Source organism: Leptosomus discolor, chromosome 1 (genome assembly GCF_034619465.1).
Source record: "Leptosomus discolor isolate bLepDis1 chromosome 1, bLepDis1.hap2, whole genome shotgun sequence".
Taxonomy (NCBI): Eukaryota; Metazoa; Chordata; class Aves; order Leptosomiformes; family Leptosomidae; genus Leptosomus; species Leptosomus discolor.
Window position 1 is genome coordinate 1077332 of NC_141391.1, and position 16208 is coordinate 1093539.

A 16208-nucleotide genomic window follows, 5' to 3' on the forward strand; every position below is an offset into this window, starting at 1 on the left:
TGAGCCCATAATCCTAACTCAGGCACAGCAGTCAATGGGTTTTGCAGACTCCCTCCCACAGGCATTTTGCCTACATCAGGACTAAGCCAGAGATTAAGCATTAGTCAAACACCCTCACCCTGTCAGTGTTAGGCTGCACCAGGCAGCAGGTTATCAAACACTGTGGATTTCTCCAGGGGTTTCCAGGACTTAGGGTTTCCCTATCCTTCAAACAAGTATTAACGAAGTAGGAAACATCTTTCACGTGGAGTGAGCAGGAATTTATGGAGACCACACTGTCTGCAGTCAATGGTCAACTATTTGTCTTGAAGAATGGCTTTGTAGGACAAACACAACCCAAATCCATTAAGGCTGAAACTGTATTTATTGAATAGACTGTAATTTATAAAGCCGCCCAGCAGCCTGGCCTTTTAGTCAAGCGGCCACAAATACACCAGCTTTCCGGGGTCGTAGCTCCACGGTAGGATCTAGGGGTGACCAGCAATGGTCTTCTGCAGGCCCACCTGTCTAAGCAGGCAATGGCTTCAGCATCAGCCTTGCCCTGTAGTGGGTTCATCCCAGCCTTTCTAGGAGCTGTCCAAGGACATGGGTCTCGACGATAAGCAAGCTCCCGGGAGGTTAAGCCCAGTTTGAGGCTAGCACACCTCTGTGCTCCTTGCCAGTCTCCCATGGGGCTCCTGCTCAGCCTAAGAGAGGTCTTGCTCCTTCACGAAGGTCAGAACACACCATTCCTACACAGACCCCGTAACACTCCTTGCAAAGTCTGGCCTGATGGCACCGTGCACGGCAAATGCAATTCCTGCCTGGCTCAGCTGACCGCAGATCTGCCTTCAGGAATACGCAATGAGGAGACAATGAGATAGAGGGGAGAAAAAACCCACGTTATCGTGTGACAGCACAACGCTCTGCGTAAATTCAGTTCAGCCTTGAAGGCTGGCTGCAGTCACACTTCAGACAAGATCTTCTTTGGCCAACGGCCTTGGAAAAAATTGGGAGAAATCCTCCCTTTTCATCTGCCCCACTGTGGAAGGAAGTTTCCACCACTGCTGAAGCTTTGAATGTTCATCTCCAAGCAAGACAGCACTTGAATGGCACCCATGCTCCTGGGAGAACCGCCTGCAACCCCAGACACAAGGAGAGTTCTTTGTTTTTTCCCCCCCCGACTCCCAGGCATCTCCCCAATCCAAGAGAAACAGATTTCACGAAGGAGCAAGACCGCAAACACAGGCGGCGCCATCCCTGCGAAGCCGCGCAACCGCAGCGACCACAGACCTGAGGGAGCTCAGCAAAACCTGCAGCAGGAGCTGGCGGCTGGGCAGGGTGAGGTGTCCACATGCAGCTAGGAGCATCTCGGACCCCTTCCCTGCGCGGTCATCCACCCTGTGTCATCTCACAGCCTGCCTGCAAAATGAAGGGCTCAAAGGCGAGTTTAAAGGATGTTTAAAAGGCCACTAAAAGCCCTGAAAACAGGGTAGGTTTGCTTTCAGTTTGAAATATTGAGGAAAAATTAAAAATAAATAAATAAATAAATAAATCAATATTTAATCCAACAATGGTATTTCCCTGCATTTAGCCCGTCACTCCGACACAATCGGACACATCCGTTCACGGGGATTCAGCTCTGAATCACCGGGCATGTCTGACATGCAGCATCCAATGCCTTCGTGCCCAACCTCAAATCAAACAGGCTTGAAAGAGCCTCTTTCCATCAAAAACTCCCCTATCCTCAGGCCTACAGTCGTGAGCATTAACAAATTGAAACCGAGTGGAAAAGGGCAAATTCGCTCATCCTCTAATAGCGGTTTTCAGCAAAGCAAGCAAATTCTGTGACCTTTGGCCATCTGGGGATTAGCGCTGAAGACCCAGCAAAGTCCCTGCTCCAAAGCCTATAGTCACACAGATGGATCACAGCAGTGTGGCTTAGATCAGCCATTCAGGTCATTTAATGGCTCCGGCCAAGCGGGAATTACAAGAGTATTTCACTATAAAGTGAATTAATACACATATCACAGACAGGGCACAGCAATCCATTATGTCAACAGATCACAGCTCCTCATTTGTCTTTTTACAAAAGGACCCAGAAAAGCCATCAGAAGCCTCAGTTCAAGGCCACGTGATGTTTTTAACCAGACGGACCATCTTGAACAGTTCACATTTCATTTTAAGGGAATAAATTTCAACAGCGAACACCCAATTCATTAGGAAGGGTTTGAGATCTCCCTTATACTGGCTTGCAGCTACACGAGCAGCAAAAGATACTTCAAAGGCAGGGAGAGGCGTTACAAGTATTAGATATTCCCCCCGCAGCCTGTCCTCCCGTATCTACGCAGTTCAGCCACCCTGCGTTCATCTAAACAGAGGATTAGGGGATGTGCGATACAGGATCACCGTCTCCGAAAGAAAAGCGGCAGCGCAGCTCCTCCAGCGACCCTGCTGCTTTCTTGGGAGCGTGTTCAGCTGCCCCACGGGCCATAACAAAACCACCGCCTTCGCCCCTCACACCACATGCCAACCAGGGCACCTGCACACCGCGTTTATTTAAATCACAAAGGGTAATTTGGTTTCTAGTCTCCATTACAGCCTCTCTACAATTTCTCCCGCCAAGTGAGCGCCGCTGGTGTTTAAGTGATGCTGTTTGCAGGAAGGACAGGGAGGTGCATCTGACTCTGGCCGTTTCTGTATTTCCCCACCGCTCTTTCACACGTCCCAGCAGCCCCCATCTCTCTGCTGTGACTACAACGTGCCCGTACAAGAGCACGCGGTGGTAGCTCCGCAGCAGCCGGCGCGTGCCCTAACACACGGCACTTACAACGTACCAGTCGTGCTGGTGTTGTCTCCCTGACACAGCAGCAGCGTTGCGAGCAGGAGTTGGGGGTAGCTGTGCTCCTTGCTCAGCTTAACGGCTGTATCTGCTCTGTGCAAGCACTTGTCAGGAGGTGTGAAGGGGTAGAGGGATGCAGCAGCTGAAGTATCTTCCACCTGGACCTTGTCTGTAGCCGGTCAAGTGGACTACGAGAGCACCTTGGTATTATCTAGATTTCAAAAACAGCTACAAAGCAAACATATATGTTCAGCAGGTCTTGTACTGCAGTATCCCAGGTGGGACACACTGCATCAGGAGGCAATATCTTCTCCAAGCACCAAAAATCTGGATGATTGTCGTGGAAACGCTGGCATAGTCATAAACATCCAAGGAGGAATTCAGAGAGAGAAACCTCAAGGAATATAGTCAGGGTGAACATCTCTCAATGTAAAGCAGAGCACCTGAGGTCGTTTTCGGTTGCTGTTTTGGCAACAGCCACAGCTTCCAAGTCTCAGATCAGCTTTCCCCAGCACGGGGATGGGCTGCAGCTTCCTCCAGTCTCTTCCATCCGCTGCCCCTGGAAACCCTCAAACCACGGCCCCATCCCTCTCAAGGAGCTCACTCCAGCGGTAGGTCAGAAGTCAGTGCCCTCACAGCCAACTATCCAAGTCTTTAAAGTTTCCTCCTTCAGCAGTGCTTATCCTCAAGAGCTTCAAGGCATCAACCCTATCTGCTCTGAGCCCTTCTTCCTCAAGCTGCACATGGCAAGTTTGAAGTCGTTACTTTCCGCGTACTTTCTAGGAAAGGCTGGGCTAAACCCCATGATAACACATAATGGATTTCTTGGGAAGCACAGGCAGCCTGCACTTCTCTCTGAAAACCAAAGGAAAAAACCAAAACCTGAAGCCAACCAAACAAAACAAAAACAAAACCCCAACAAACCCAAGACCGTCTCCTCAGGCTTCTGCTAGTGGAGTAAGGACAATAGAAACGTGGAGATTTCTTGAATATCAGAAACAGGACAAGTCCAGTTTTGTCCTGGCTTAAACCAACCTTTAAAGGGGTTGAAGTCCCTTTTATCCCTCTATCATGCCTTAATTTTAAGATGTTGTTCCCATCTTTCTTCCCCCATCCCCTCCTCAACAGCCCAAAGCCTCTTTTTCCTGCACAGACAGCACTTGGCCGTCAGTCCTCAGACCTACTTGCCTACACAGACCACAGGCACACTGATGGTTCAGCCCTGTTTTAAGCTGTTAATTCACTGCAACCCAGGATGAAAACTGAGGGTGGTTGAGGTCCATCCCTACAACCTTCTTTGGGTTTGCTATTCTGTTTTTGGAGCTTCACCAGCCACTTAGGGACTTTTTGGTGCGTCTTAAGTGGGTTTCTTTAGGCAAACAACCTACTGGCATCGAGTAATGCTGAGCTCACCTTCCTCGATTACACTTTAAGGCAGGACAATGCACACAGTTGCTTCAAGGAGGGCAGGAGAAGCAGCATCTGCTATGTCCTCCTGAAAAGGTACAAGAGCAAACAGGAGGAAAGAGGGATGACGGGCTCCAACGACGTGATTTTTCACCCAGATAATTAGTATAACGCATGAAGAAAACACAGTTGGAGGGAGCACATCTGGCAGCTATAGCAAGGAAATGCCACAATCTGAATAAAACCCTGGAGGCCCATAACATTGGGAAAGTCACAAGGCACCTTTGTGTATCCGAGGGGGGGCTGGCCCGGCTGTTTATCACAGGGAGCTTGAGCATGGATTGCTTCAAAGGTTGTGAATAAAGTAGTAGTGACAACGTATTAGAAAGTCTGTGAGCCATTCCTGTAGGAGCTAATCAATCACCTATAAAAAGGTCAGCCCTGCCCAGGGGCCACTTATAATATTACCCAGAGCCTGAATTTGCTGCCAGGCAAGTTAAAGCTGCACAGAACACCACTGCAACCCGCCAAGTTCACTGTGGCTCCTGGTGGCGTTGGCCACAATGCCACACGAGATACCGTCCCTAGCTCCTCACCTCCAAGCCAACGGGCAACAGCCGGGGCCATCAGGAAGCCCCTCAGCACATCCACAGGTACCGGGGAGATGCATCTGTGTTAGGATGATTCCTGGGATTCAAAATTCATCAGTGGTGGCCACCGCCAAATCACCTCACGACAGCTTGACTTCTGTGCCTCAGTTTACCCAGTTACGGAGGGGGAAAAACCCAAACAAACGAGCTGGCAGAGGGATTTATGTCACTTCACACAGTAAATGTGTTGATCACGGGCTTGGGTGTTTTGCCTGAACATTAGCAACTCCATTTATTAACACTGGAACATCACACTGGGGAGGGAAGGGAGGTACCTGAAGAGTGTTGAGCAAGAACTGGTTGGCTTAGGAAATCCTCGTTTCCCTTCCACTTCCACATGCCTATCTGCTGCAGAGGCCTCAGGTCAGGAAGGTGGAGGCACTCTGCCAAGCCCCATTAAGTTTTTATTGCACTAAATCAGAGCAGCCCCAGGAAGGTGTTCATAACGCTCCTCAGTATTTTCCCTGGCAAAGATATAAAAGCCTGTTTGTCAAGAGGGACGGTGAATGAAGCAACACTCCTGGCCCAAGGTGCTTCGAGGGAGCCTGTAATATCTAGCTAGTGCTGCCCTTGTACTGGTCAAAGACCCTCAGACTGTGATCCATCAGCACATAACACGGCAGCTCCTGACCTCCACGAACTGTGGATCGTCTGCTGCTGGGCTCAGAAGAGCTGATGCGCTACAAGGCAGCGCTCCGGGCTTGACGGCTCTTCGGTGATGGGAGCAGCAAGCCCACAAAGCCGCAGCAGTGAAGGAACATCTCTGTTACTCACTGAATGTTGCTGTCAGAAGAGGGTGGAGGCAGAAAGGGAAAGTTCGCAGCATCTACTGGCAGGACCAGAGGAGCCACGTACCAGGTGGGGAAAAGACGACCCGCAAGGACACACAGGGAGGGGACCACAGAGAAAACCAAGGATACCTGCTGGCACATCGAAATAAAGTCTAAATACAGCAGTGGGGAAATGCCACCCAACAGCAGTGCTGGAAGCAAGGGCTGCAGGAGTAGCTCTCCCAACACCAGAAGCTGGTTGGTCCAAGCTACCAGCATTTCCAGCTCTTGGACCAGGTCCCTGTGCTGCTCCCATCAGCAGCTGCTGGGGAGCTCGGAGAAAGGAGGTGGGCAATGCCTTGGACATGCAAAAGCAAGCTTTAAAAAAAATATGAGGCTTCTAGGAGACACAGGGGCTTTGAACAGGCTCTGCTTACATAGGCATTGGCCCTACAAAGCCTCACGGAAAGATGAGGGGGATTTTTTTTTTTTTAAGCTGGATTCTGAATAAGTTATGTTTTTAAGGACAACAAAATATTAATGTGATACCCAAAATCCAACCCTACAAACCCATGTTTCATTGGTCATCAGTCCTGACCACCCCAAAAAGCTTTCAAAGAAACCCACTCCTGATCTTGAATGTGGGTTTCATTAGCTCCAGTTTCACCGTCTTTCCAGGTTCTTAACAAGGGTTTGGTTTATTAGATGCTGAGGTTAACAGCTGGGGGATTGGAGCATTCCGAAAGCAGTAGGGTTTCTGTATGTACAGGATTTGATCACTAGCACTGCTCCCTCTACTCACAACATCTCAGGGGTGTTTACAAGAGAAATGGGAGAAAGAAAAGAGCTTGCACAAGCACCATGGAGTGCACCATTCACAGATAGGTGGTGAAGAGACTGTAATTTAAGTGTTGTATATGACATTGAAGAGCAGAAATCGTTGGCATCTTGATGTTTCAGCCACTTGGGATCCAAAGCTGCTGATTTCGAGTTCATTCCCAGGCGATGATGGCCCTTCCTACTGTATGCAACCAAACCAGACACCTATCCTTGCCTATTCTTGGCAATTATCTGGAGGAAAAGGCAGTTTTGTAAACACGGGCAGATTCCAAAGGAAATGGGTTAGACAAGGAGAGACCCCAGTTACATTTTGTCTGCCTCAACTCGTACCTCAGAAGGGTTTGTGGTTAGAAAGTACAGCATCAGCTGTGCCTGCCGCCAAGCAGAGAAGCCAAAGCCCTTTACAAATGGTGATAGTATTTTATCCTGCTTGACAGGGAACTAAATAAGATAAATAAAGATCACAAGATTTTTCAATACACAGTAACTGCAAAAAAAAACCCACCAAAACAAAAACAAACAACCACCGAACAACGAAACAAAACCAGCCAGCCCATAAAAGTGGCTTCTTCTGTCTGTTGGATAGATAAAAAATTATCATCACAGTTTTCTTCTGCAGAATATCTCTTTCCCCACTCCCACCTAGGATGATTTCCCAGGTGTGATATTTGTTGTGTACAGACAACACGGTTTTGGAAGCAATAAAAGAAAACTTGATCAGAAGCAGTTGATAGATTTAGCTTCATGTTTATACAATGCAACCCATCAACATCTCCCACGTGGATATGGATCCTGAAACATCTCTGGATGGGTTTTAAGAGATGCTGCAGCCAGTCCTGGACTCTGCCCCGGGAGCAAGAGCTATTCTGGTGCTGTGATACCCAGCAGCCGTTCACTCGGGTGAAGCACACAAGCCGTGCGCAGACCACGGGGTTTATACACTGCAATTAGCAGTGCCGCTCTCCCTGTCTAATTGCTGGCAATCCATCAACAGGATCATGGTTTCTGGCAGTTACCTTGAAAGCTGCCGTCTGAACTTCAGACCTTTAAGAGCACGTCTGGCAGCTACAAGCCAGAGCTTATTTACCCACAGTTTCTGCGTTCAGGGCGACAGACGATTCAACCCTTCCTCGGGATCCTCACCCCTTCCCCAGTTGAATAGCTGAGGAACAAGCTGTAGTTAGATCAGAAATTGCTTCCTCATGACAGCTACAGAGATTATAATGGTCTGAATCTCAGCAAGACCATTTCTTCTTTCATAAGCCTTTCATTAAAAAAAAAAAAAACCCAACACACGAAAAATTTAGAAAAAAATTCTGAAAGGCGACCAAGTGTGCAGGTTGGGTGCCTTCAGCCCCCCCTCCTCCATTCTCAAAAGGTCAGAGGAAAGCAAGAGATAATTGTAATTCTAGCAAGCACTCTCCCAAAAAAACTTAGAACTCGAGGTTACAATTAAAATTCTCATTTTCATGTAAATTTTCAACGTGCAGTAGAAAGCCTGATCTGCATACGTTTGGGGGAAAAGGAGAGGAATCATTAAAACGCTGTCTGTTGAGCTGCAGCACAATTCAGAAAACAAAACATTCCCAGTCATCAGCAGAAAATTTCAAGGAGCCAAGGCTGGGTTTTAACCCAAATGTAGGCGAAGGCCTTTTATTCTATAAAGTATGATCTTTTAAAAAGCAAGGAGACAACCATGCCGTACCCTACACTAAAAATAGTTGCTTTTTGAATACGTGCCTCGCTTTTTGAGTACAAACACAACATTTACATACCCTATTCCTGCCTTCCCAGGTAGCTCTGGATTTTTGCAAGACTCAAGACCTCCCAACTACACCATACGCCTTTTTATAGAAACCATGCTCAGGAAAACCTGCGTTACGCTACGGTTGCCTCTACTCTGGGCTCGCAGTGGCTGAGTTACAGGGTCAGATACAGGGCAATACAATAGGTGTTATCATCAACAGGCCACTGCCCCTGCGTAAAGCAAAGGGGCACCTGAGGGGTGGTACTTTCCTGCTTAATCCTTCACAGATACACTTAAATACTGCAGCTGGATATACATCAGCTGGAGAGAATCAGCATATGTAAAACTTCCTATCCCCATCCGATACCTTGGGATCTTGGCAAGTTTTCCCACCCATCCCAAAAGTCCTCTCATGCAGACCAGAGATCCCCAAACCCCAATGCTGGGATACTCTGTTCCTTGGGGTAAGTCCATCCCTGCTTCAGAGCTTCACTCCACCGCAGAGACTGGAGTTCGCAGCACGAGTGGTTCTGAATTTGAGTGATACCCTGAAAAGCTCTCCCACCCCACCCAGAGAGGTGGAGGGATGCTAGTACTGCTTTGCAGCCCACAGAAGTTACCTGCTCGCTCAAACAGCCAAGGACCGTGTCGCAACAACAACCACCAAGGTTTCTCACTCATCTTACACACATCCTAGAGTTCCCACCCCTTCTCTGCAGCACTCAAGACATGCAAATAGACCTGTCGGACAGAGGACAATTATCCCTCATTTGTATTTCCCCCTTCCAAATATAGTGCTACAATTGCTCATTCCAGCACTAACCCCTGCAAGGCACTTCACTGACAATGAGACGGGAACAGATTCTTCATAGCTTGGTTTTGCATAGCCTATAGGTAACTTGAAGACTTTCTTCTCTCGCTCCTGCAATAGCTGTTATCTCCACTTCTCTGTCCAACAAAGTGGAAGTTGAGCCTCGCACAGACCTTAAAAGGACCAACTCAGAGGCAACGGATTTTTAAGCCGGTCTCAGGTACCCTTAAACACAACAAATTCCTTTCTAGCACTAGAAACAACTGATTGAAATTCCAAGTAGAATTGGAAGGCTGCCACTGGTACTCTCTGGTAAAACAAATCAGTGCAAGCAGAGCCAGCTTTCACTGAAAAAATTAAATCAATGGCAATTATTCTATGGATTTTTATCTAAGTAGCATAATGTTCTGGTTCATAAGGCGTGTGGAATCAGGCATTCTGAGTATTTAAGTTGGTACACGCACACATGCCAAGACATTACGTCCCACTGTTTTCCTGACAAAGTCTTAAAAGTCCACCTACACCCTCCGCTACGGACGTGCCTGGGTATTTGCTCAAAGGAAACCTGCTGGCTCCGAAGCAGTCACTCAGGCTAAGCTGGCCACATTGAAAGCAGAGGAAAAACAGCACAAACATTTCTACTTTGCAAAAGGAAATTTGTTTTACGCTGCACAAACACAAGCCATGACTTTTCAATTCACAGGGCAGCTCCTGGCCGAGCTGCACCACCAACAATCGATGCAATTCAGAACCAGGAGCACTTTTGGCATGGGATCTGCCACCCAGAAGTATTTTCTCCTTAAACAGCCCCTTTTCCAGATGAAAAGCACTCCACAGCCGGGAAGATCCCTGGTTATAGACTTAAAAACAAAACAGAGAAGCTAACTGTCACCAGAGCAAAGCGAAGCCCTCAAAAAGCAACAAAAGGATCTCCTGGGAGCATTGCCAGAAAAAACGAGATTTAAGTGGGTTTTTTTTCTTCTTTAAGTAGTAAGCACACACACACACACAACCACCCAGACAGCATGAGAGCACAGAAAAACAGTAATATACCACTGTTACCCAGAAGATGTAACGAGGCAGCTTAGACAGCAGTTTTTTCACACTTCTTCCTATAAACCCATCAGGCCTCACGAGACCCCATCTCACAGCCCCAGGCGACAGGAAGGCACAAGTCCAGCCCTACTCCTGGATTCCCTCTGACAGAGATCTTAAAAACTGCATTTATCTAAAGGAGGGGGAAAAAAAAAAAAAAGTCACCTCTAACAGCTCCCCCATTCATCCTCAGCTAGTTCTCACCTCCTGCTGCCTTTCCCTACCTACAAACTCATTTTCACATGCCCACAAGTTAGAGACTACACAGAAATACAGGTCCTACATACTCAGCCAAAGAAACACAAGCACACCAGTAAGGCACAGAGGAAGGAGCAAAAGTCTCCCTTAGTACCAAAAGGAAAATACAAACCCTTTGAGAACCATGACCAGCCAACCATGCTCGTCTGCTACGTCAACCACATGGCGAGGACTTCCCACAGAGCTCCAAGCCACGGAGCCGGTGGTTTCCATGGTCTACCCAAGCCAACAACAACAACAACAAAATAATCAAGACATCCAACACTTTCAACCCACCCCCATCTGCAATCCAAAGTCACCAGGAAGAGGCGACGCAGTCCGCTACCCACCTTGGTGGTGTCATCGTGTGACCGCTGGTACCGTTTCCAGCGGCAGCCGTAGATCCCAGTCAGGCAGGACAAACATAGCTGCGGCTCGTAGTACTGCAGCTGTTGGTGTTTAACCATGCTCCTTCCAGCCCCTCAGGAGCGAGGTATCAGAAATCCATCAGGTCCTGGGAGCGCCCTTCAGCAAGAGGAGAAAGTAAAAGGGGGGAAAAAAAAGGAAATTAAAGATGCCAAGCAATATTTCAATACATCAACAAGCAATTTAATAATTAGCCGTGTCCTCTAGCTATTAAGAGAGGAGGAATGACAATTGGACCTATTCCCAGCCCTGCCAACATCTCTGGCTTGTTACTCAAGACAGAGAAGTTTAATTAGTTTGCACGTTTTATTTCCTCGTGCCGTTTCTCCCACACCACTAAAAGCAAATGTACTCACAGGAGGTACCAGTAAGAAAAGCCACACAAGTACCACAGCAGTAGATAGATTATTTGCAGCACAGATGATTAGATTTTTATGAATGATTGAAATGTAAAGAACCATACCCTCGGCGAGCACAACCTTAAAACTGATTCAGAGACCCTCTGCAAAGTTGAAACCCAGCCAAGCTAAATCAGTTTATCTTGAGCATCCTGTGGAGTCTGCAAAGCACTCCGAGACGAGGAGCTGACACGTCTGTGTGCGCTGGGAGAGGCAGATCTACCCCCTCCCTTTACATGCACGTCCAACAAGCACTCACAACGATGCAGAGCTGGTTGCAGCCTCCAACCAGGAGGAAGATTCCCTCTCCACAAGCTGCATTTACTCCCAAAGGCCCAGACTGACTTCGAGGCAACTGCTCTGTTTGCCACGCATGGGAACATCACTGTTTTGAGGGAAAGTACTCTGCTCCATTGATTACACACTTTGTGCGTCACAGGGCTTTATTTTTTTTATATTTAGATGCTCACTTCTGTCTCCGGTGAGATCCGTATCAAGAACAGGCCAAGTAATCGTATGCTTTTACTAATTCATAGAGTCAGCGTTCGGCGACGGGAACCTCAAAGCAAATATTTGCCAGCCTGGTGGCGTCACGCTGCTCTCAGCTGTGCTTCACTCCCACCAGGGGTTTTCCACAGGTTCCTGGTGCGCAAGCGTACACCCACAGCCCCACACATCGCTGTTGCGTGGACAGTCAGTGCATTATCAGTGATAATCAACAGCAGTTGAGCTCGCAAAGCGCTTGGCTACCTTTCCATGATATGCAGGCAGTGAGGAAATCGCACCCTCTGTAGGGGAAACGCTTTGTTTCCTTGTACACAGGATCCCCAGCACTCGGGTCTTGCAAAAAGCTATGGCAGCTATGAGTAGCAACACCCTCACTGGCATCAAAGCGTGAGGGGGCTGAAGGAGCCACTTAAGAGCCTTTCACGGCCACATGCTATGGAAGGAAGCCTCCAGGAATGGGGTTGACCGTATTTTTTGTCACGGCCAATGCATAAGGGGATGCTGCAGGCATTGCAAACACTGTGGCAGAGTCTAGAAATGCCAGCGAGGACACAGACAGCTCAACCCCTCCAGCTTCTGTCCATTTACACCCTGTGCTTCATGCTCACCGCCTAGGACAGCCCTGTCCTGACTTTCTCTAATCAGGACTCAGCACCCTGGCGGCAGACAGACCTTTCTCGTCGGTTGCTGTGGTTTCAAAGCCCACCAGACCGTTACCACGCTGTCCCCAGAGCCATAGGTCCTCTTGCCTTCCTCTTATACAGACACATAGAACATAGCCTCGTCCTTTCAGCCAACCTCTCTCTAGTGCTCTGGGCGCTGCTTGAGGCGTTGACCGGGGCAGAGGACACGAGATGTGCAGGACTGGCACACCAGTTCATAGCTGGCCCCGATCCCCACGTGGTTTGGTTCGCCCTCTCAGGGAGGACAGGCAGGAGAGAGGCACGAACACATCCAGTCGTGCTGATCACGTCACCCCGCGCTCTCCCAGCGCATCTGCCCCTAAGCACAGCTGTACCACCCTCCCCAGCCTCATGCTTGAGGTCACCTCCCTGCGTTTCAGCCTTTCACATGCTATTTATAAAGCTCAGCATTAGTCACTGCACAAGTTGCCTCCTATCTTCAGCTTCTGTCTGCTTCAAGATTGTCCCTACAGAACAAGTCTCCCAGTCTGCCCTCCCCCACTAGGCAGCAGGAGCTGCAGGCAGAAACAACTGTCAGTTAGAATAGGAAATGCTGAGGATGAGAGAAGTTAGATGCTATTTAAGGGTCTTGGACAAAGCCACAAACTCTGCCCTAAAGATCATAAGCAGCAAGCGATGTACACGACGTTGTGGGACGTAAGCAGGACCTAAAAATTATGCGCAGCCTATTAACAACTCCACTGCCAAGCACCGTGTTACCGTCCTGAAAACCTAGCAGGCTGTAGTCATTACAAGAAATCCTTCACAAATCAGCCTCCAAAGGACAGCATCTCTCCCGATTCCCACCTCTTCCCGCTTTAGTCAAGCAAGGCAACAGCACAGACAGGCCGCCTCTATCTATAAAAGCTTTGACCACAGATTTTGTTTGCTGGCTTACGAGAATTACATCGCAAGCTCAAACACAAGTGGCACACTCCAGCATTTCATTGCTCTGCTCTTCTGAGAAGCCCCTAGCTGTTCTCCAGCCCGGACACGTGGAGAAGTGGTGCTGTACACCAGCCACACGCGTGCAGAGTGTCAAAGCTGGCAAACCCTGACTTTTCAAACAGAAATCCAATTCATCTGAAGCAGCAGGAGGATGGGAGCAGAGCCTGCCCTTCAGAACTAATATAACTCTGTTGATGGAATGATGGATCCACAACACAAGTTGAAGCTCAAGCACCTCTCGTTAAGTCCCCAGCTGCAGCTTCACAGCACAACTCACAGGAGGCAATGACAAGGCTGGGAAGGGAATAGGGCAAGTTTGGGCGAGCACCACAAGTTTTAGCAGGTATATGAAGAGTTCTCACCTCAGGGCTATCACCAGGATCCCCGATTCAATCCGCTCAAGATACAAACATCCCTCTCATGACTGCATATCCAAAGCTGTCAGGTAAAGGCAGGACCTTTGTTGCAGAACCAGAGATTGAAAAGGCTTTGGTGCCTCCGCTAACAGCATTGCTCTAGTAAGGTACGAGTGCACTTCAGAGGTGGAGAGGGACCAGCAATCAACCCTCCTCCCTGAAGAAAAATCCCACCAGGAACACCAAGAGCCAGGATAGATGCAAAAGCTTTGAGTTTATTGTCCAGTTCTGAAGAGCATCTACCAACTTCCCACAGCAGCCTCTAATCCCGCAGCTCCCAGTCTCCTGGCAGAGTTCAGGGGACACACGGGTGTTCTCAGTACAAAGGGGCAAACCAAAAGCACGCCTGCCCACCAACACCATCAGCAGAAGGCACTGCCGGAAGGTTTTAAGAGCAGCGGAATCCACTGAAAACAAAGAGAACAAAAATGACGAGCAAGAGAAAACACAGCTGAAAAGGCTCCATAAGCCACCAAGTGAAGCTCTCACCCTGGTTCCTCCTGCTGAACACCAGCACAGGCAGATGCTACGGGAGCCCATAGATTCAGGCTGCTCTCCTGAGCAGTCAGGAGAAACACAAAGAGGAAAAAAACAAAATCCAACAGGAGTTTCACCAAGAGTCATTCTTAAGAGCCACTGAATTGCATGAGGCACAATCTACAAGCCTAAAATCATTCCCTCTTCTCCATGAATGTCAGGAGCAGATACACAGAAGCCCACAAAAGGAGGTAAACCACAAAACACAGCACCCATCCTCCCCGCCACACACACACCCCCCGACACCTGAGTAGTAACGAGAAACACAGGAAAAGACTGAAGCACAGCAAGATGCTGCTGGAGAGAAACCACACCGATCCCGTCTGCCCGGAGATCCTTGCTTGGCTGAGATCAGGGACTGAATACTTACTTCTGCTTCCAGAAATGGATTTAATGGAGAGAAGCAGAAAGTCTGCACCTTGCAGTCACTGTTCCCATGGCATCTACAGCTTTGAGGTGGAGAAAGCAGGCTATGAATGATTCAAACCTCTGCTGGTTAGCATTACATACAGAAATGAAAACAGGAAGCAAGACAACATACATTAATTATTCAAATTCAGCCACACGCACCAGAAGGAGGGGGAAAAAAAAAAATAAAGCAGAAAACACCAACCCACGTAAGATATCAACCTTGACTTTAAAGATGCATCATCTGCCAAGGGCTACCAACTTCTTAGAGCTGAATAACCGAGTTTGCCAGCCAGCTTGCCCAAAAAGGGGGAGCAGGGAAGAGTCCATCTGCAAATACAGCGGGAGCATTTTCTGAAGGCTCCAGGATGCCTAATTAGCACACAGTGCCTTCCTGAGATACTGGACTGTCGGTATCCCTTACAGCCTGTGACACATTATTCCTTTCCAAACAGCTTTGGAGGAAAAAAAAAAAAAAAAAAAAAAAAAGAGCAAGAGAAAATTCAAGTTGCAGATTTAAAAGGGAAGCTCTCTGGGGAGATCTGGCCTAAAAATTTGGATTATTGTCTGTATGAGTTAACTCCTCCATCCCTGTAACCTCAGAGCAGTACTCAAACCTGGAGCACAGAGAGACTAGAGCAATCAGGACCAACTGTTCAGCCACCTCAATGCCATCATCTTAGCAGAGGGAAGAGCAGCAGCACAAGTCCCCAAGCGCACTGCGTAAATAGTGGGAATGAAGCCGTGGAACAGCAGGTTTAACAGCATCTAACCCTTTCACAAGCCTTGGTGCAGCCCAAGCCCTCCCCTCTCATCCTCCTTCAAGTTTGGGTTTTTTTTTTTTATCAACCTAGTTTCACACAGGTCACACTGATCTTGTTCAGCGCCTTGGGATAAATCTTTTAATAGCCCAGAGACAAGCAGCTTACACTGCACGCCCAGCGACACTACCGACAGCACCGTTCTGAATACTCAGGTGGTTTGGTCAGCGTGGTTTCGGGGGAGAGATGAGGGCTATGCCTTCCTGCCTGCCTTACCTTGACCTGCCACCTCCAGCCCTCTTCCCGTATCCTAGGCTGGTTCAGTACAGCAAGCCCATGACTTCTTGCTTAAGCCTGCCAAGGGCTCCTAAATTGGATGAGCACATCCAAAAAAAGACCTGAGACATAGCCAAGGATGCTTTGATACATGCTGACGAGTCCTGAAGTCTAAGGAGAGGCTGGAGTGTGCAAACCCAAGCACTTGTAGAAGATGATGGGTGTCCTCCTCTCCCCAACATCACCATCCACCCAGATATGGCTGGAAAGACCCAGCAAATGGAACGCGTGGGCTTTCCACGAGGAGGCTCCCATGGTTTTACAGTCAGATTTGTTTGGAGAGCGTGGGGGACAGCAGAGGAACACCATCACTGCCACAGCCGTACCTCCATGTGCTCCCTCCGTATCCGATGGCCAAAAGGCCGTCACAGCAGTGGGCCACTCAAAGGCCAAGCGGGACTCAAGCCCAC

At 48.6% G+C, this 16208-nt stretch overlaps 1 protein-coding gene across 2 annotated transcripts in view; it reads right to left on the minus strand.

Moving 5' to 3' along the window:
- Positions 1-10845, minus strand: part of GDPD5 (glycerophosphodiester phosphodiesterase domain containing 5) — a 106256-nt gene extending 95411 nt beyond the window's left edge. For both annotated transcript variants that reach the window (XM_086481587.1, XM_086481588.1), the window contains exon 1: positions 10729-10845. In XM_086481587.1, coding sequence (XP_086337713.1) covers positions 10729-10845 — 117 coding nt within the window. The remainder of the gene's footprint in view (positions 1-10728) is intronic.
- Positions 10846-16208: the final 5363 nt, after the last annotated feature.